The 22,246-nt window shown below is 46.8% G+C and overlaps 1 protein-coding gene across 1 annotated transcript; it reads right to left on the bottom strand.

The window, feature by feature from the left end:
• Positions 1-2,077: 2,077 nt before the first annotated feature.
• On the bottom strand, positions 2,078-21,431 carry LOC140716216 (potassium channel subfamily K member 13-like). The gene is made up of 2 exons (XM_073028835.1): positions 21,033-21,431; positions 2,078-3,879 (listed from the first exon to the last, which is right to left on the bottom strand). The coding sequence occupies exons 1-2, from the start codon at positions 21,385-21,387 to the stop codon at positions 2,999-3,001; spliced, it is 1,236 nt and encodes a 411-aa protein (XP_072884936.1). The 5' UTR covers positions 21,388-21,431; the 3' UTR covers positions 2,078-2,998.
• Between the last annotated feature and the right edge of the window lie 815 nt (positions 21,432-22,246).

The raw sequence follows: 22,246 nt of genomic DNA, 5'->3' as shown, positions 1-22,246 counted from the left end.
TTTTTACAGACAATGTTACCATTCAGTTCAAGAGGACTGGAATATAAAAGCAAGGATGTGATGCAGAAGCTTCATAAGATGCTACTGAGGCCTCACTTGGAGTATTCTGAGCTGTTTTGTGCCCCTTACCGAAGAAAGGTTGAGCTGACATTGGAGAGGGTGCAAAGGAGATTCATGAAAACTATTCCGGGATTGAAAGGTTTAATCATATCAGGAGGGTTTGATGGCTCTGGGCCTGTACTCGCTGGAATTCAGAAGAATGAGGGGTGATTTCATTGAAACCTATCAAATGTTGAAAGGCCTCAATAGAGTGGAAGTGGAGAGGATGGTGGGGGTGTCTAGGACCAGGGGGCACAACCTTTGAATAAAGGCCTCATCCCCACAACAGTATCCAAAACAGGATACTTATTATTGAGGGGGATGGCCACAGGGGTGCTCTGTGCTCACTGCCTATTCACTGTCCCATTCCTTCTCCCGACAGTCACCCAGCTACCCAGGTGGTGAATTTGTTGCCACATGCAGCTGTGGAGGCCAGGTCGTTGGGTGTATTTAAGACAGAGATTGATAGGTTCTTGATTGGACATGGCATCAAAGGTTACGGGAAGAAGGCCCGGTACTGGGGTTGAGGAGGAGATAGAGGAAAAAAAGGATCAACCGTGATTGAATGGCGGAGCAGACTCAATGGACCAGATGGTCTAATTCTGCTCCTATGTCCTCCTGCAACTTCGGGTTGACTACATCCCTGTAACTCTGATCGATTATCTCCTCACTCTACCGTCCGTGCCGAAGGTCATCCAGCTGCTGCTCCAGATCCCGAACATACTGAGTTCCACATGGTCTATGAATGTGGCAGCCTTACTGAGTGACGAGACTTTGGGGTTCTTGTATACTTTCCTGTCATTCATTCCATGGGGAGGGAGGGTTTCTTTTGCTTTGCGGATGTCCGTGAAGAGTAAGAATTTCAGGTTGTATATTCTCTACATTCTGTGATATTAAGTGGAGCCATCGAACCATTGACTAGACTACTGACCTGGGAACAGCATGACTTCCTGTTATCATCTTCCCATTTTAATGTATTGACATTAACGCACTCAAGGTGGTAAAGAGTTCCACATTTCTACCATATTTGGGTCAGGAAGTTCCTCCTGAAATCCCCTTTGAGCTACTAGTTCCTAGCCTATATTTATAGTACTTTGATCTCCTTTAGCGGAAATATACACTCAATGACCTCCTGTACTGAATAACGTGTCTACTGAGTATATGGTTGCCCGTCCACCTCAAGGTTCAACATGTTGTGCGTTCAGAGCTGCTTTTCTGCACACCACTGTTGTAAAATTGTTTGAGTTACTGTCACCTTCCTGTCAGCTTGAACCAGTCTGGCCATTCTCAGCTGATCTCTCTCATTAACGAGGCATTTTTGCCCATGGAACTGGACTTCTGTTTGGTTTTTTTGCACCATTCTCTGTAAGTGCCGGAGACAGGTGCGGGTGAAAATCCCAGGAGGCCAGCGGTTTCTGAGATACTCACGCCACCCCGTCTGGCACCAACGGTAGCATAGTGGTGAGCACAACGCTTTACAGTGCAGACGACCCGGGTTCAATTCTCGCCACTGCCTGTAAGGAGTTTGTATGTTCTCCACGTGACTGCATGGGTCACGGAGGAAGGAAGACGTACCGATTGGTCATTGTAATTTGTCCCGTGGTTAGGCTAGGGTTAAATTGGGGTTGCTGGGCAGTGCGACTCAAAGGGTCAGAAGGTCCTGTTCTGCATTGTGTGTCTCTCAATAAATAAACCAATCATTCTACGGTCAAAGTCATTTAGGTCACATTCCGTCCCCATTCTGGTAAGAAAAACGATTGAACCTCTTGACCATGTCTGCATGCTTCAATGCATTGAGTAGCTGCCACATGATTGGCTGATCAGATATCTGCATTAATGAGCAGGTGTACCTAATAAAGTGACCACTGAGTGTACATTAAGTATAATGGTGCAGCATTTTTGACATTTTTATTAACAATATTACAGATATTTACACATTTTTTAACAGTTCGCAATGGATTTTGCAAGACCCTGTAAATTAGACATGTTCAATACTAGCCATCTTCCCATATAATTCATGGTAGATTGCAAGGTCAATATATTTTGGAATAATAGTGTCTCTTAAGTCAAGTCTGTGCTCTTCCATATCCAACCCCTTGATCACACTGATGCCTATTCCTCCATTATCCAGGTGCTGGAAATCCCCCTCCAAAGTGGATCTCTCTTTCTTTGACTATGTTGCTTCTCAAAGCCTCATATGTTGATTGACCTTCTGATCATTTGCCCTCAAAGTGCCCAGGTATCAGCATTTCTTGATGATGTTCTTGCGAAGAGCCTTAAAGAATTTTAGGACATTAATGGAATGATAGAGCTATGCAGTAAGGAAACAGGCCTTTTGGCCCATCTAGTCCATGCCAACCATGTTGCCTACATGTAGCCCACACATCTCTAAACCTTTCCTATCCATGTACTTGTCCAAATGTCCTTTAAACCTAGAAATCATACCCAACACTACCAATTCCTCTGGCAGTTCGTTCCACATAGCCGGCATGCTCTAAAATCATCGCTCAGTTGAATATTTGAACCTGGTATCTACCTTTCCCTTCTAGAGGTACCAGCACCCTCTACTGCCCCTTACTCACTGCGGACCTCTGAGTGTTGCCACTCGGGAGAGACGGAAGATGAAGCCCACCTTGCTGCTCTCCGCCACGTGAAGGAGCCAGATCTCCAGCCAAGGTAAGTCCAGATACCCCATCGCCACTATTGCACCAGCCCGAGCCAACCAGCTGAGAACGAGAGCCACTCTTACCCCATTATGGTGGTGCCCTGTCCTTGTTCCCTCCTCTTAAGATGCAGGTAACTCCTCATTCTAGTTAATGAGGGTGGGGGGGATCTATCCTTCAGCTATGATATTGACCTCAGTTGCATTGCCACCACTGACGTCTTCCGCCCAAGAAGATTACCTGTCCACGCTCGTTTCCACCAGCCTATTGTTCATGATAGCTAAGGCCCCAACACCTCCAGAGAGACCATTGTACCGAGAGTGGCTTTGCCTGGGTCCCCCGTTGGCCGTCTCGGACAGCTGCTTCTGCATGACGGCCAAGGAGACCTTGTTGGAGGCCAGGAAGTCCTTGACGGAGATCATCTCACCCGACATCCGCCGCCCTTCGGTCTCGCTGTCACACACCGTCTCCACCGAGACGTCCTGCCTCCTGGACTTGGAGGCCAAGGGGTGCACTGCATTGCAGTGTGTCCGCGGCTTCCTCCGGCGTCGACAGCACCGGCATTCCATCTTCCTCAGCAGCCAGTTGAGGAACTGCTTAATGATGATGGAGAAGACGTTAAACAGGGAGTAGATACAACAGACGCCCACCAGGATGAGCAGGAAATTGGCCGCGCGGTACAGCGTCTGGTGGGGGTAGGCCTGCCGTTGGCTGCTCACCAGGTCCCCGAAGCCGATGGTGCTAAACGCCACGAAGCAGAAGTAGAGGGACTCAGCGTATGTCCACCCCTCCATGGGCGAGTAGATGGCCGAAGCGCAGCAGCAGATCGCGAGCGAGGCCAGGCCCAGGATGAGCACGACGTAGTAGACGGAGGGCTTCCAGCCGTCCAGGCTGTCGACCTCCCCCGAGTGGACGGACGCCCGGCAGGCGGCCGAGCCCTCCTCGCCGCCCTGCTGCAGCCCCCGCTGATGGAACCAGCGCAGGACGAACGCCAGCAGCGTGATAATCCGCTCCAGGAACAGGTTAAAGAACAGGATGGTGGCGGCGCAGCCTGCCAAGCCGTAGAAGATCAGGAAGGCTCTGCCACCAGTGGTTGCCGGCGTGGTCATCCCAAAGCCTGCGAAAGAGAGAACAAAGAAGAACGAGCGTTAGATTACCCCGCGAAACCCTCAGTCTCTTTTAGTTTCAGGTAGCCACAAGAAGGGGCTTCTCCTCGAAACCTATTCAATATTCAAAGGCCTAAATAGCGTGGATATGGAGAGGATATTTCCTAAAGTGAGAGAGTCTAGGACCAGAGGGAACAGCTTAAGAATATAAGGACATCCCTTTAGAACAGAGATGAGAACATCCCTTTAGAACATAGTGAGAGAGTCTCGGACCAGAGGGAACAGCTTAAGAATAAAAGGACATCCCTTTAGAACAGAGATGAGGAGGAATTTCTTTTTTTTTGTAATTTATTTTTTATTGAAGTTTATCATCAAACATTTCCATAACATATATGTACAGTATCTGAAATACATATCATATAATCATATTTGTCACAAATCTGCACATAATAATTATCTGAGGTATACACTTATAGAAAGGAGAGGAGAGAGAGAACAATCTAAATAAGCAAACTATGTACAAGTAGGGAGTGATCTTTTTTTACAACAGATTCATTGACTTGTGAGAATAAAATCAAGCCTATGAGGTGTTATGTAGTTAACACGAGGAAGGCCTATCTCTACTGTCAAGATGAAGCCACACTCAGGTTGGAGGAACAACACCTTATATACCGGCTGGGTAGCCTCCAACCTGATGGCATGAACATTGACTTCTCTAACTTCCGTTAATGCCCCTCCTCCCCTTCTTACCCCATCCCTGACATATTTATTTGTTTGTTTTTTCTCTCTCTCTGCCCATCACTCTGCCTGTTCTCCATCTCCCCCTGGTGCTCCCCTCCCCCTTTCTTTCTCCCGAGGCCTCCCGTCCCATGATCCTTTCCCTTCTCCAGCTCTGTATCACTTTCGCCAATCACCTTTCCAGCTCTTAGCTTCATCCCACCCCTTCTGGTCTTCTCCTATCATTTCGCATTTTCCCCTCCCCCTCCTACTTTCAAATCTCTTACTATCTTTTCTTTCATTTAGTCCTGACGAAAGGTTTCGACCCGAAACGTCGACTGTGCTTCTCCCTATAGATGCTGCCTGGTCTGCTGTGTTCCACCAGCATTTTGTATATGTTGTTATGTAGTTAAACCATTTTTCCCAGTATGAATCAAATTGTTCCAAAATATGATTAACAGATGCTGTTATCTTCTCCATTTTGTAAATGTCCATTGTAATTTCCATCCATACATTTAAAGTGGGGCTCTCCTGTGATAACCATTTCCTGGTAAGGGCCTCTTTACCAGAATTTCATTTTTTTTTAATCTTTTATTATTTTAGCGATGCACCACAAAATAGCACCTTCTGACCCTCCAAGCCACATCCCCAATTAATCCATAACCTAACCACCGATCAATTTACAAAGACAATTAACCTACCCTGTATGTCTTTGGACTGTGGGAGGATGATGCACCATCAATAACTCTGAGACATGAGTTAAGGTAGGCTTTTATTGGCTGGAAGAAAGCACAAGCAGCAAGTGACCACCACACAACATCCTGGAGACTGAGGGAGGAGCAGTGCCTCCAATCGCCTTTATACCGGGGTCTGTGGGAGGAGCCACAGGAGCAGTCAGCCGGTGGGGGGGGGGGGGGGGTGTCCAAACAGGTATATGTAGTTCACCACAGAGGAACCCAGAGGAGCCCCCTCGCACTCCATGGGAAAGACGTACAGAAACTCCTTACGGAGGACGCCAGGATTGAACTTCAAACGCCGGAATGCCCCGAGCTGCAATAGCGTCATTGTAACCACTGTGCTACCATGGCACCTTTAGACAAGAGGGTGGTGAATCTGTGGAATTCATTTTCACAGGCAGCTGTGGAAGCCAGGTCATTGGGTATACTTAAAGCAGAGGCTGATAGGTTCCAGTTAGTAAGAGAGTCAAAGTTTACATGGTAAAGGCAGGGGAATGGGGTTGAGAGGGATAAAAATCAACCATTAACCAATGGCAGAGCAGACTTGAAAGGATAAATGGGCTAATTCTGCTCCTATGTCTTATGGTCCAAATGGTCTTACGAGACTGCGGAATCTGGGATCTGGAGCAACACACAAAATGCTGGTAGAACTTCAACTAATTGGAGTTTGTTTCACTCCTGTGAACCACTCTGGTTTCAGCCACCACTGAGCACCGAAATGGGTCCTTAAACCCAGAGCCCTCCCCACCACTAACCATGTACTCCAAGAACATAGATGCTGGAGCCTGGAACAATGGAGAAGGGAAACGGGTCCTTCAAAGTCAAGGTCAATGTTAAGCTTACTGTCAATATGTGTCTGCACTGGTGCAATGCAAAAACAACTTGCAGCAACATTAGCATCATAAAAGCACATTTTCAGAACCAAAATCAGGTTTAATATCACCGGCATACATCATGAAATTTGCTAACATTGCAGACAGTAGCAGCAGTACTGAAGTTCCTCCGTTTGGGGATAATTTCTCTTACTGTGGACTGATGAACACTCAGGTCTTTAGAAATGCTTTTGTAGCCTTTTCCAACTTCATGCATCTCTCCAATTCCTCTTCCAAGGTCCTCTGAAAGTTGTTTTGACCGAGGTATGGTGGACATAAAGAGATCTTTCTTTAAGAGCAGGCTCTGTCAATAACCTGACTTGTGTGTCTTTTTTATAGGGCTGGGTACCTCTACAACCCTCACACTCAGTCTCATCTCATTGATTGGAACACCTGACTCCAAATAGCTTTGGTAGAAGCCATTACCCCGGAAGTTCACCGACGTTTTTGAACCTAGTCTGTGAATGTTTAAACAGAGTACTCAGCATTGATGAGTAGTACAATTGTTTGTGTGTTATTAGTTTAGGCAGATTGTGTTTGTCTACTATTAACGTGATTTGGATGAAAATCAGACTACATTTTATGAGTAATTTATGCAGAAAACCAGGTAATTGCAAAGGGTTCACAAACTTTTTCTTGCATCTGCAACAATAGTGAAAAATCTGTGCATTATAGCAACTATATATTAAATAGTTAAATTAAATAAGTAGTGTAAAATAGAAATTAAAAAAGTAGTGAGGTACTGTTTATGGGTTCAATGTCCATTCAGATGGCAGAGGGGAAGAAGCTGTTCCTGAATCACTGAGTGTGTGCCTTCAGGCTCCTGTACCTCCCTGATGACAGCAATGAGAACAAGGCATGACCTGGGTGATGAGGATCCTTAATGATGGGTGCTGCCTTTTTGAGGCATCACTCCTTGAAGATGTCCTGGATACTACAGGGGCTAGTGCTCACAATGGAGCTAACTGAGTTTACAACTCTCTGCACTTTGAGCAGCAATGAAGATTCACCATCCCTATTTGTCTATACCATCGCACAGAGATATAGAAGGATTGTTCACTGCTGTTCCCAGAACAATTTTTTGACCAGTCAGCGTTGTTAGGCCTGAGCTGAACCCCCGAACCTGGAGGACCAGTGGGCCACTCTTAGTCTGGCCTCTACCCTTTGACCTGTTTGACACGGATGACCCTACCAAGAGCCAAAGGATAAAGCTCTGACTCCAACCGGCATAGCTCTCTGGGTCATTGAGGCATGCAAGCCTCCAAACCCAATGACAAGGCTGTGGTCCTCTTGGAGGAATGGGAATATAGGGAGAACAAAATGGGATTAATGATTCTGAATCTGATTAGTAGGGATTGAGTTTAAGAGTAAGGTACATGCACAAGTTGCTGAAGGAACCCAGCAAGTCAGGCAGCATCTATGGACAGAAATAAACAATTGGTGTTTTGAGCCAAGACCCTTCATCAGGACTGGAAAGTGAAGGGTCATAACCAGAATAAGAAGGTGAGGGGAGGAGGCAGGAGTACAATCTCAGCCTGAAACGTCAACAGTGTTTCCCCCTATAGATGCTGCCTGGCCTGCGTTCCACCAGCATTTTGTGTGTGTTGCTTGAATTTCCAGCATCTGCAGATTTCCTAGTGTTTGCATCTTATACGCCTCTATCACTGTGACTGATCTCATTACATGAAGACCACTTTAACTGGGATGCCACGGAGATTCTGGCACAGCTTTCTTAGTAACCTTAATAATACTTTCTTATCAACTTGCACGGCAACTTTGAGGAACCTATTGACATGAAGCCCAATATCCATCTGTTCCTTCACACTGCTAAAGATCCTGCCCTTAACTTTGTCCTTCCAAAGTGTATTACTTCACACCTTTCCAGATTAAACACTGTCACTCAGCAGGTCAGGTGGCATCTATAGAAAAGTCAACTCAAGTTTAGTGTCATTTAACTATATACATTTATGTAGTGTATATAACCATATACGTGTCAACCCCAGTAATACATATTGCACACAAAAGAGTAAACAGTCAACGTTTCGGCTGAGACCTTTCATCGGGACTGGAGAAAAAGAATGAGAAGTCAGAGTTAGAAGGTGGTAGGAGATAGGTGAAACTGGGGGAGGGGGTGAAGTAAAGAGCTGGGAAGTCAATGGGTGAAAGGGCTGGAGAAGGGGGAATCTGAAGGGAGAAGAAGGAAGGCCGTGGAAGAAAGGGAAGAGGGAGGAGCATCAGAGGGAAGTGATGGCAAGATAAGGTGAGAGAGGAAAATGGGAATGGGGAAAGGAGGTGGGGGGGCAATTACTGGAAGTTCAAGTAATAAGGTTGGTGATGGTGTGGGAGGCAATGGCTTGGTGCTCTTTAGTGGGGAGGTCAAGGGGTAAGCAAAAGGTGTCTGGGGATTGTCGCCTGGCCTCAGCAAGGTAGAGGTCGGTCCGTTAGACTACAACAACAGGTTTGATGGTGAGGTCAGGATTAGTTCAGGGAGAGTGGAGAAGAGTGCGTTCGGAAGGAGAGAGGTTAGATTTGGAGAGGGGATTTCCAGCATCTGCAGATTTTCTCTCATTTGTGTCTCGCTGTCACTTCTCAGAACAACTCTACATCCGATCAATGTCTTATTGTAACCGAGAGCAGCTTTCTACACTGTCCACAATACCACCAACATTCATGCCATCTGCAGGCTTAGTAACACGTTCTTCTATTTCCTCGTCTAAGCCATTAATAAAAGTCACAAAGAGCAGAACAGGTCCATGCAGAACACCACTAGTCACAGACCTCCAGGCAGAATATACACCATCTACATGAGAAATTCTGCCGGCACTGGAAATCCAAGGCAACACACCCAAAGCGCTGGAGGAACTCAGCAGGTCAGGCAGCATCTATGGAAATGAATAAGCAGTTGGTATGTTGGGCCGAGACCCTTCCTTAGGACTGGAAAGGAAGGGAGAAGGTGCCAGAATGAAAATGCAGTGAATTATGTGTCAATAATCACAGCGCTAAGCAGTATTGCACCCATATTGTACTGTCTCAGTACTTTTATATTTGTGTGCTGTAGCACTTACTTTTTATTCACAGTTATTTTGTAAATAACACTATTCTTTGCATTTCTGGTTAGATGCTAACTGCATTTCATTTGGTTTTGTATCTGTACTCGGCACAATGACAATAAAGTTGAATCTAATCTAATCTGATAAAGAACTTCAGCTCCCAGTGGGCAATGTGGGTGGTTCAACCATCGGGACATGACGGGATATAGTGAGAAGGCAGGCTATTGGGGCTGAGAGGAAAGTTGAATCAGCCATGATGAAATGGCGGAGCAGACTCGATGGGCCAAATGGCCCAATTCTGCTCCTATAGCTTACGGTCTAATCGGAAGTTTCGATGGTGACCTGGTCACACGTGCTCAGCATTGAGCTGGAGCAGTTCAGAATAAAATGTTCTAGCGTTTACCCACGCCAAGCTTGCCTTCATTAAGAACAAACCTACCAGGTACGGGGAAGGGATGGAGGATAGCCGGAAAGTGACAGTTGAAGAAGTCAGGTGGGTGGGAAAGGTAAAGGGTTGGAGAGGAAGGAATCTGATAGGAGAAAAGGAAGGAGGAGAGGACCCAGGGGGAGGTAATAGGCAGGTGAGAAGAGGTAAGAGTCCAGAGTGGCAATAGAAGAGGAGAGGAGGGGAGGGAAATTGTTTTACCATCAGGTTGGAGGCTACCCAGACGGAATATGAGGTGTTGCTTCTCCATCTTCCATCTGCTACCACCCTCTTTCTTCTGTGGGCAAGCCAATTCTGAATCCGTGCAGCTGGTTTTCCCCGGATCCCTTCCCTCCCGACTTCCTGAATGAGTGTACCATGAGGAACCTTGTTGAACAGCCTTCCCATTTACATCATGCCCACAGATCTGCCTTCATCATCTCGCTTTGTCACTTCCTCGAAGAAGTCAATCAGCCTCGTGACAGTCACAGATCCACACTGACTATTCCTAATCGCACTACACTTCACTGACCACTCGCAAGTCCTATCTCTAAGAATCCTCCCCAATACTTTGCCCGCCACTGAAGTAACACTCACTGGCCTATAATTCCCAGGATTATCCCTATTAGCTTTCTCAGACAAGGGAATAACATTTGATTTACTTTTTAAAAACACAAGGTGCTGGCAGAACTCAGCAGGCCAGACAGCATCTATGGGAGGAGGTAGTGACGACGTTTCGGGCCGAAACCCTTCATCAGCTGATTTGGCACAACATTTTCGGCCAAATGGCCTGTTCCTGTGCTATATTTCTCTTGTCCTTCTGAGAGCATTTTCCCCATGGATAAAAGTAATCAGAATCAGATTTAATATCACCAGCATATGTCGTAAAATTTGTTAACTTTGAGGCCTACCGTGGTGCTAGAAAGTTTTGTGTCCCCTGTAAAATTTTCCCTATTTCCACATAAATATGACCTAAAATGTGATCAGATCTTAACGCAAGTCCAAAAACTTAATAAAGAGAACCCAATTAAATAAATAACACAAAAAAGCATTACACTTGTTCACCTGTTTATTGAGAAAAGTTATCCAATATTACATGTATTTGTTGGAATAAGTAGGTGAACCTTTGCTTTCAGTAGCTGGTGTGACTCCCTGTACAGCAATAACTTCAACCAAATGTTCCCAGTAACATTTCCGGTTGATCAGTCCTGCAGTCAGCTTGGAGGAATTTTAGACCATTGCTCCATACAAAACAGTTTCGGTTCATCAATATTTCTGGGATGCCTTGCATGAACAAGCCTCTGATGGTCAGGCCACAGCATCTCAGTTGGGTTCAGATCTGGACTATTTCTTGGCCATCCCAAAACACGAATTTTCTTCCTTTTAAGCCATTCTGTTGTTGAGTTGCTCTTGTGTTTCCAATCACTGTCTCGTTGCTTCATCCAACTTCCATTAAGCTTCAGGTGACAGACTGCTACCCTGGCATTCTCCTGTAAAATGTCTTGGTAAAATGTTGAATTCATCGTTCCCTCAACGACTGCAAAGTATCCAGGCCCTGAGGCAGGAAAGCAGTCCCAAACCATGATGCACCTTCCACCATGCTTCACAGTTGGGAAAACCAGGTAACTGCAAAGGGTTCACAAACTTTTTCTTGAAACTGTAATAATAGAGAAAAAATTGTGCATTACAAGTACTGCAAAAAATAGAAATAAAAAAGTAGTGAGCTTGTGTTCATGGGTTCAATGTCCATTCACAAATCGGATGGCAGAGTGGAAGAAGCTGCTCCTGAGTCATTGACTGTGTGTCCTCAGGCTCCTGTACCTCCTCCCTGATGGCCGCAAGGAGAAGAGGGATGTCCTGGTGAGGGGTCCTTAATGATGGACGTCATCTTTTTGAGGCATCGCTCCTTGAAGATGCCCTGGATACTGCAGAGGCTAGCACCCACGATGGAGCTGACTGAGTTTACAACTCTCTGCAGCTTACTTCGATCCTGTGCGGTAGTCCCCTCCACCACCACCCCGTACCAGATGGTGACGTTCGATAGAACCTTCTGGTTTACAGCACTAGCTGTTGACTTGTTGGAGTTCTTCGCCCCATGGTACTTGGATATCACTAACACATTTTAATCTCCATCTGCTACTGCAGTATCATTTGATGATATCACAGAATATTTTATGGTTGTTGAAAAGCATAAAAGTTAATTATTCCCTTTTGTTATATACACAGTGTTGTGATAGGCAGTAGAAATTAATCCCGTCCGGTATCACAATAAATATTTATTCTAGACTAGCAGTAAGAGGCTGACTGACTGAGTACAGACAGGTTAACTGCCATGCTTTGTCACCTACTGAGGTACAGATGTGAGACTCGGTCTGAGTCAGAACTATATATAGAGTCGTGGGAAAGTACAGCACAGAAACCGGCCCTTCAGCCCATCTAGTCCATCCCGAACCATTTAAACCACCTACTCCCATCGACCTGCACCAGGACCACAGCCCTCCACACCCCTACCATCCATGTACCTACCCAAGCTTCTCTTTAATGCTGAAATCGAGCTCGCATGCACCACTTGTGCCGGCAGCTCATTCCACACTCTCAGCACCCTCTGTGAAGAAGTTTCCCCTCATGTTCCCCTTAAACTTCTCACTTTTCACCTTTAACCCACAACCTCTAGCTGTAGTCCTACCCAACCTCAGTGGAAAAAGCCTGCTTGCATTTGCCCTATCCAAACCACTCATAATTTTGTACTCCTCTATCAAATCTCCTCTCAATCTTCTACATGCCAAAGAATAAAGTCCTAATCTATTCCATCTTTCCTTATAATTCAGGTTCTCCAGTCCCAGCAACATCCTTGTAAATGTTCCCTGTACTCTTTCAACCTCATTTACATCTTTCCTGTAGGTAGGTGACCAAACCTGCATGCAATACTCCAAATTAGGCCTCACCAACATTTTATTTACAACTTCGACATAACATCCCATCTCCTGCACTCAGTACTTTGATTTATGAAGGCCAATGTGCCAAAAGCATAATTTCTCCTCTGTCCCGCTTCTCTATTTCTGAGCTCCCCATTCAGGCTTCCCTCTTACCTCTTCTCTTCTCATTTGCCCATCAACCCCTTCTGGTTCCCCTCCCCTTTCTCCCACGGTCCATCCTCCTCTCCTATTAGATTCCTCCTTCTTCAATCCTTTACCTTTTCCACCTATCACCTCTCAGCTTTCACTGCATCCCCCCCTCCCCCACATACCTGCCTTCCTCCTCACTTGGTTTCACCTATCACCTTCCAGCTTGCACTCCTTCACCTTCTCCCAACTTCTTATTCCCACCCCCTTCCTTTCCAGTCCTGAAGAAGGGCTTCAGCACAAAGCAAGCTCTCTCTGTATTCTTCTCCATAGATGCTGCCTGACCTGCTGAATTCCTCCAGCATTTTGTGCGTTGTTGCTCTGCGGAACCTCTTGTGTTTATGCTTGTCCCAGAGCCACTGGTCTCCGTCCAGTGGTTGTGGAAACATTTCAATGATGAGGCAAGAGTGAAGTTGAGTGAAGTTATCCTCTTCAGTTCCAGAGCCTGCTGGTTGAGGGGTGAGAACCGCTCCTGAACCTGGCAGCGTGAGTCCTCCTCGAGTTCAGATGTAAACCATCCCTTTTGTACAGATTCAAGATTCAAGTACACTTATTATCAAAGAATGTATACATTATACAATCTTGAGGTTTGTTTGCTCACAGATAACCACAAAGCAAGGAACTTGAAAGAACCCGTATTAAAGAATAAAAACAAAAATAAAAGACCGACACCCGATGCAGAAGAGAAAGAAAGAACAAATCACGCAAACAGCTGAAGCGAGCAACAGCGTTCTGAACCAAAATTGCATGCTGAGATCCAAACCCTGGAGTAGGCCCGAAGCCTCACTTGTCGGTTCATCACATTAGCGGGGACAGCCTTCATAGTCTCAGCACCACTGAGATAACCATCACAGGGAACGAGCAGAATCGCCCGACGCACTGACTTTTCAGTCTATCTGAGCCGGTGTTAAAATTGATCAAACAACAAAACAGCCAACGGCTCTGGCGCCCTGAAGAGAGAGGAGTGAAGATCACAGAGAGCGAGTGAAATTGGCTCTCACTTCCGATCTGGGCTGGCATTTGAATTGGTCATAACTTCCCCAGAAGAGATCCCAGTAATCCACAAATATGAACCCCTGCCCCCTGCATCTATTCTTCACCAACATATTCTTACCCTCACTGGGGCGTGGCAGGCAATAATCCAGGGATTACTACTGTTGAGATCCTGCTCTTCAGCTTTCTTCTTAGATCCCTAGATCTCCCTTCAGGACCTCAACTCTTTTCCAATATGTGTCACAACTTCTGTCTGCTCACCCTCCCCATTTAGGATGCTATGGAACCAGTCTGAGACATCCCTGCCCCTGGCACCTGGAAGACAGCACACCATCTGTGAGTCTTTCTCTCGTCCACAAAAACTCTATTCCCCTGACTCCCTATCACAACCTCTCTTCTCTACCTCCTCTCCATTTCCCTTCGGAGCTGGTTGCTGGTAGGTCGTCCCTCCCAACGGTATCAAAAGTGGTATGCTTGTTATTGAGAGGAGCAGCCACAGGCACTGGCCAGCTATTCACTTTCCCTCTCTCGACAGACACCCACCGACTCACCTTCTCCATCTTAGGGGTGGCTACCCTAATGCTTTAGTCTATCACCTCCTCATTCTCCAGAGTAATCCAGCTCCAGCTCCCTAATGGGGTCTGTAAGGAACGTTAGAATGAATTTGCGATGTCTGAGTCTACCTCAAAGTGGCCCTTACTTGCACCGCACTCTCTGTAAACTATGTTCTGCATTTTTTTCTATCTTTTGAACTTCCACAAAGCATGGAATGATCTGAGTAGATGGCAAACAAACCCTTTTCACTGGATCTTGGTACAGGTGACAATAATGAAACCAATTGTACTCACAGTCTCTCTCTCTCTCTCTCTCTCTCTTTCTCACACACACCCACTCTCTCTCTCCCTTACTCTACCTCACAGACTCTCTCTCTCTCTCTCTCTCTCTCTCTCTCTCTGTCTCAGACTATCTCTCTCAAACACACCCACTCTCTGTCACGCGCACACATTCTGTCACCCTCACGCACCCACGCACTCCCTCTCTGTTAAGCGTGCAGGCTCTTTCACACATGCACACACTCCCTGTGTCTCAGGCATGTACAAACTCTCTACCCCTCATGCATATATATTCTCCCTCCATCACACACACTCCCTTTCCCTCACCCACACACAATCCCTCTCTCCACACACACACACACACACACACCCTCTCTCCCTCATGAGCACACACTCTCCCTCACAAACTCTCTCCTCCCTCAAGCATGCACACTCTATCTCTCTCACTCTCCCTCATACACACACACCCTCTCTCTCTCACCCACACACACTCTCCCTCACTCACATGCATACTCAGCCTCTCTCTCACACACACAGTCTGTCTCTCACTCATACACAGTGTCTCCTTCTCTCTCTCTCTCTCTCTCTCTCTCTCTCTCTCTCTCTCTCTCTCTCTCTCTCACACACACACACACACACTTTGTAGCACTTGCACAGAATACTTAACAGAGCTAAATCTCTCAACGAGTTTCACAAAACCCTAACCAAAGTAATAAGGAAGTGTCTGAAACCTTTGTCGGAGAGATACATTTCACAGAGCCGGTTATAGGAAAGCAGCACTGGAGATTACTGCATGGCTGCCATTGGTAAAATAATTAAGATCACACATACACAGGAGACCAGAACTGAAGGGGGGAAAAGAGGGATGTAGTTCAAACACTACAGAGACAAGGAGGGACAAGTGCATGGAGGTTTTTAGACAGAACTTCACCTGCCCTCTTCCCCTTTAGCCAAGACTTTCATACCACAATCTTAACACTTTGAAAACCCAACCCCTACATATACTGTCTGTGGGCAACGTTGCTTTATGCTAACTGAACTTTCTGCTGATCTGCTGAGATGTTTCAAACGTTATTTCAAAATCCTGGTCTATCTGAGCTTAGAGCATTAGCAGAACACGATGCTTTTCTGTCTAGTGGCCAGAACGACGCGTGTTCATCTTGCGTTCACGCAGGCTCGGTGGCCACTTGATTAGGTGCAGGCGCGGAACCTGGCGCGGTCCTCAGCTGCCATAGCCCGGCCACTTCAAAGCTCGACGTGTTGTCCGTTCTGCACACCACTGTTGTAGCCTGTCATTATTCAAGTTCCTGTCTCCTTCCTGTCAGCTTGAACCAGTCTGGCTGTTCTCCTCTGACCTCATCATTAACAAGGTGTTTTTGCCCACAGAACTGCCACTCACCGGATGTTTGTTCAACGAGGGGTGATTGATAAGTTCGTGACCTAAGGTACAAGGAGTTAATTTCAGAAAACCTAGCACATTTATTTTTCAACATAGTCCCTTCCTACATTTACATACTTAGTCCAGTGGTCGTGGAGCATACGCATCTTGGACCTCCAGAAAGTGTCCACATCTGGGGTGATTGATAAGTTCATGGCCTAAGGTAGAAGGAGATGAGTTATACAGCTCTCGTTAAAGGCACATGCAAGTCAACTCTTTGAGTGATAATGCAAAAAGTTTGAAGTTAATAACTCATCTCCTTCTACCTTAGGCCATGAACTTATCCAAGATCCGTATGCCCCACGACCGCTGGACTAAGTGTGTAAATGTAGGAGGGGACTATGTTGTAAAATAAATGTGCTAGGTTTTCTAAAATTGACTCCTTCTACCTTATGCCACAAACTTATCAATCACCCCTCGTATGCACCATTCTCTGTAAACTCTATAGAATTTTATCATAAGACCATATGATATAGGAGCAGGATTAGGCCATTCAGCCCATCAACTCTGCTCCACCATTTCATCATGGCTGCTCCAATCACCTCTCAACCTCGTTCTCCTGCCTTCTCCCGATAACCTTTCATGCCTTGAATAATCAAGAAACAATCAACCTCCGCCTAAAATATACCAGACACCTGGCCTCCACAGTTGACTACGGCAATGAATTCCACAGATACACCACCCTCTGGCTAAACAAATTACTCCTCATCTCCTTTCTAAATGGACATCCCTCATTGTGCTTCCCCACCATAGGAATCATTGTCTCCACAACCTCTCTATCAAGGCCTTTCAACATTTGATAGGCTTCAATGAGATCCCCCCTCATTCTTCTAAATTGCAGTGCGTACGGCCCAGAACCATCAACTGTTCCTCCTACAGTAAACCTTTCATTCCCGGAATCGTTCTCGTGAACCTCCTCTGAACTCTCTCCAATGTCAGACCCAAGACTGCTCACAATTCTCCAAGTGCTTTATAAAGCCTCAGCATTGTATCCTTGTATTCTGGTCCTCTCAAAATGAATGCTAACATTGCATTTGCCTACCTCTCCATTAAACTTTTGGAAATCCTGCAAGGTGGACTCACAAGTCACTTTGAACCTCAGATTTTTGAATTTTCTCCCCTTTTAGAAAATAGTCTACACTTTTACTTCTTCTACCAAAGTGCATGACCAAACACTTCCCAACACTGAATTCTTTGCCGGTTCTTCTAATCTGTCCAAGACCCTCTGCAACCTCCCTGTTTCCTCAATACTATGTGCCCCTCCACCTACCTTCGTATTGTCTTCAAACTTGGCCACAAAGCCACCAATTCCATCATCCACATCATTGACATAGAAGACAAAAAGAATCAGTCCCAACACCGACTCTTGTGGAACACCACTAGTCACCGGCAGCCAATCAAAAAAGGCTTCCTTCATTCCCTCTCTTTGCCTCCTGCCGATTAGCCAATGTTCTATCTATGCTGGTATCTTTCCTGTAAGGTTATAGGTTCTTATCTTGTTAAGCAGCCTCGTGCACTGCACCTAGTAAAAGGCCTTCTGAAAATTCAAGTACACAACATTCACCAATTCTCCTTTATCTATCCTGCTTATTATTTCCTCAAAGAATGCCAGCAGATTAGACGGGCAAGATTTTCCCTTGAGGAAACCATGCCGACTAGGGCCTATTTTACCATGTGCCTCCATGTAGCCCAAAACCACATCCTTTGCGATCAACACCAACATCTTTCCAACACTGAGGTCAGACTAATCGGCCTAAAATTTCGAACCTCCAGTGTACTGCTTGTGTCTTCAACAGTGAAGACTGAAGTAAAATACTTATTCAGTTCATCTGTCATTTCCTTGTCCCACATTACAGCCTCTCCAGAGTCATTTTCCAGCAGTCCAATATCTACTCTTGCTTCTCCTTTAATATCTGAAAATCTTTTGGTATCCTCTTTCATATTATTGGCTAGCTTATTTGAACTTTTCACCCCTTATGGCTTTTTAGGTGTTTCCTGTTGGTTTTAAATAGTTTCCCAATCCTCTAACTTCCCACTAATTTTTGCTCTATTATATGCCCTCTCTTTGGCTTTTCTGTTGGCCTTTCAGCCACAGTTGCGTCATTCAAAGACAAATTTCAGAGTTGTATTCTGCATACATACTTGGATAATAGAATGAACCTTTGATCCTTTGATCCGGCCTTTAGAACACTACTTCTTCTTTGAGATGTATCTATCCTGCATGTTCTGATTTGCTTCCAGAAACTCCAGCAATTGTTGCTATGCCATCATCCCTGCTAGTGTTTCCTTCCAATCAACTATGGACAGATCCTCTCATGCCTCTGTAATTTCCTTAATTCCACTGTAATTCTAATAGATCTGTCTTTCACTTCTCCCTCTCAAACTGCAAGATGGATTCCATCATATTACGATCACTACCTCCTAAGGGTTCCTTTACCTTAAACTCCTGACTCAAATCTGGTTCATAACACAACACCCAATCCAGAATAATTGAGTCCCCCAGTGGGCTCGACCACAAGCTACTTTGTAGGCATTTTACAAATTCCCTGTCTTGGGATCCAAGCACCAAACTGATGTTCCCAATCTACCTGCATATTGAAATCCCCCGTGATCATTGCAGCATTCCCCTTTTGACGTGACTTTTCTATCTCCCATTGTAATTTGTAACCCACATCCTGGCGACTGTTCAAAGGCCTGTATATAACTCCCACCAGGGTCTTTTTACCTTTGCAGTTTCTTAATTTTATCCACAAGTATTCTGCATCTTCCGATCCTATGTCAACTCTTGCGAAGGATTTGATTTCAATTTTACCAAGAGCGCAACACCACCCCCTTTGCCTACCTGCCTATCCTTTCAATACAATGCGTATCCATGGACATTTAGCCCTCAACGTTTCAGCCACAACTCAGTGATGCCCACGTCCTCATACCTGTCAATCCCTAACTGTGCTGCAAGATCACCTACCTTATTCCATATACTATATGCATTCATATATAACACATTTTGATTTTGTCCCCCTTTTACAGTGCAGCTCATCCCACAGGGTGCAGTTTTGCCCTATCAACTGCCCTGTTCTCCCTACACACTGCCTCTGCCTATAAACCAACAACCCTCCGCTCCAGTCCCCATCACCCAACCAAATTAGTTTGAACTCTTGTGTGGGCAAATCCAAGGAGTTCAGCGGTTTCTGACTTCTTCAAACCACCAACAATCATTCCATGGTCCTACACAGTGAGATCACACCTCTTTCCCCATTCTAATGCTTAGTCTGAACAAGAACTGAACCTTTTGACCATGTCCGCGTGCTCTGAGTTGCTGCCATATGATTGGTTGCATTAATAAGCAGATGTACAAGTATACCTAATAAAGTGGCCACAGAGTGGATGTTAGTTTCCACAAATTGTGTCGTCAATTGACTCTTGGGTGCACTGGGACAGGGTAACGGGTGGGAGCTGAGTTGAAGGGAAGAGATAGGAGTTGGAAAGGGGCTAGGCGGAAGAGTGGTCATATCAAGGTCTTGGAGCAGAGTGGTTGAGAAGGGACTGTAATAACACAGAGTTGGTGAGAATTTAGTGAAACCAAATACAGAGTAACACACAAAAATGTGTGTGAAAACTCAACATGTCAGGCAGTATCCATGGACGGGAATAAGAGGTGGAAGGGGAAGGAGGGGAATGAGAGGGGTGGAAGGGGAGAGGAGGAGGGGGAGAAGAGAGGGATGGGGAGATGGGTGGAGGGTGAGGGGAGGAGGGGAAGGAGAGGGAAGGGAAGGGGAGGGGGAGGAGAAGGGAGAGGATGAGGAGAAGGGGGAGGCAGGAGGGAGTGGGAGGCATGGGAAGGGAATGAGGGGGAGGGGGAGGGGAAAGGGGGAGGGTGGAGGGGAGGGGAGGAGGGTGAAAGGGGAAGGGGGAGCAGAAAGGGAGGGGAGAAGAAGGTGGGAGGGGGAAAAGAAGAGCAGAGGGAGAAGGGTATGGAGGGGGAGGGGAGAGGGAGAGGGGAAAGGGAGTGCGGGTGGAGGAGGGTGGATGGTGAGTGGGGGGAGTGTGTGGGAGGGGTGGAAAAGAGGAAGGAGAGAAAGGAAGGGGAGGGGAGGAAAAGAGGAAGGGGTGGGGAGGAAAAGAGGAAGGGGTGGGGAGGAAAAGAGGAAGGGGTGGGGAGGGGGAGGGGGAGTGGATGGCAGTTGTCAGTCTCCCTTCAGTCAGCCTCCAATTTTGAAGGAAAGGAAGCAGTTAAACAAAAAGAGGTGAACAAAGAGCCCATGTCTCTCAGCTTTTGCCTCACCGCCATAAAGCAGTTCAGTGCTATATAACAAAGATTATTCGTGGGTCAAATCAATTAAGAGGGATATATCGTATTATTTTTAACCACAGAAGGGGTACCTTCAGCCCATCGAGCCCATGCCGGTCGATAAGGCAACTATCCCACCAGCCCCATCCCCTCTCACGTAGCTCCACAACTCCTTCCGAAACCTTTTTAAAGCCATTTAACCCACACACCCGCGGCAATTCACCGCGGCAAATTAACCGTTTTGGGGATGTGAGCAGAAACACGAGCATCCGGGGGGGGGGGGGGGGGGAAGACACGCGGTCACGGTGGAGGAGGTGCAAATACCGTGCAGGCAACGCCGGGGGTCGGGATCGAACCGGGGGGTCTTGGAGCTGTACAGTATTTAAACTGCAGCCGCGGATTCGCATCAGAGCTCGCTCCAAGGATTTTTGAAATTCTGTTTGAGGAAACTGCAAGATTATCCTTCCAAATAGGACAGATTGAACTGAAAGGAACACTTTTATGTTCTTGGGGGCACAGGAGACGATATACGTTGAAATCTGAAGTTTTATTCCTTGCCTTCCTCACCCACCCCCCCCGGACCAACCCCCCACCCCCCGCCAAACACACACACACACAGTACAGATGCTGCTCGACCCGCACAGTTCCTCCCGCTTTCAATGAGTCTGCAATACACACACATACACTGACCTATAGTGGAGACCACGGTCCCCACGAAGTAGAACGCTCCCGTGAAATCCCATCTGGGTCTAAGCGGGTCCACCCTGATGCCGGCGCCGTACGCCTTCTCGTACTCCCGGAGCAAGGCGGCGAGCTGACCCCGGCTGACGTTGTGACTCCGGCTGAAGTTGGCCAGCCTCCGGCCCCACGCCCGCTGAGCCCGCAGCTCCCGCGGCCGCTCGATGGCCGAGAACACGGCCGCGCCCAGCACCAGGTAGCACAGGATGAAGAGGGCGAGCAAGGCGAAGCGCGCGTTGTCCTCGTTCAGCCGGGAGAACGGGCAGCAGCAACAGCAGCACCTGCCGCCCCCACCCCTCCAGCCCATGCCTCGCCACTTCCCAAAGGGTGAGTGCGGCTTGCTGGAGGAACGCTCTCACCCTCACTCCCCCCTCGCCTGGTCTCTCAGCAGCCTCTTGTCCTCCCATATAAGGAACAAGGGTCTCCCTAACTCTTAAAGCAACGCTCCGCTGCACGGCCGAGGTGCTTAAAAAGACTCATCAGCGACGAACCGAGGGTTGCAGGCAGGAGGCAGGAGAGTTGAGCCGAGACCGAGATGAGATTAGTCACAATATCACAGTCCGCCACCTGTGCTGCAAGTAAGTTTTTCTTTGCACATGACAGAAAATTCCTTCCTCTCTCCCCATATTTTTTTTTATTCTGGCGTCTTTCCCCCTTCCTTTCCAGTCCTGTCCAACATTTCATACGAGGAAACTGGACTCGACTGGAAATAGGCTTCGGTACAAACTCCTCACCCGCAACCTGTACTGAAGGAAGTGTAGACTCAACGTGCAAGAGAGAGACAAACAGGAGTTAAGTCAGAGTACCAGATATTTCACGGAAAGCCAGTTATGCCATTTTTTTTTTAAAAAAGTTTATTTACTGAATGCTGAACAGCTAGTGCTCACTGCACGGAAACTCCCGCGGTGAGCTGTCACATAAATGTTGGTCTTGAGGTGAGTTGGGGAGATCTCTCTCTCTCTCTCTCTCTCTCTCTCTCTCTCTCTCTCTCTCTCTCTCTCTCTCTCTCTCTCTCTCTGTCTCTCTCTGTCTGTCTGTCTGTCTCTCTCTCTCTCTCTCTGTCTCTCTCTCTCTCTCTCACTCTGTCTGTCTCTCTGTCTCTCTCTCTCTCTCTCTCTCTCTCTCTCTCTCTCTCTCTCTCTCTCTCTCTCTCTCTCTCTCTCTCT

The sequence above is a fragment of the Hemitrygon akajei genome, chromosome 25 (genome assembly GCF_048418815.1).
Source record: "Hemitrygon akajei chromosome 25, sHemAka1.3, whole genome shotgun sequence".
Lineage (NCBI taxonomy): Eukaryota > Metazoa > Chordata > Chondrichthyes > Myliobatiformes > Dasyatidae > Hemitrygon > Hemitrygon akajei.
The sequence above is the reverse complement of the archived record's forward strand: the minus strand, read 5'-3'. Positions and strand labels throughout refer to the sequence as shown.

Coding starts and splice junctions, on each gene's coding strand:
- LOC140716216 (XM_073028835.1), bottom strand. CDS start 21,387: ATGGGCTGGAGGGGTGGGGGCGGCAGGTGCTGCTGTTGCTGCTGCCCG. Junction 3,880..21,032: donor GACCGTGGTCTCCACTATAG/GTCAGTGTATGT, acceptor TCTCTTTCGCAG/GCTTTGGGATGACCACGCCG.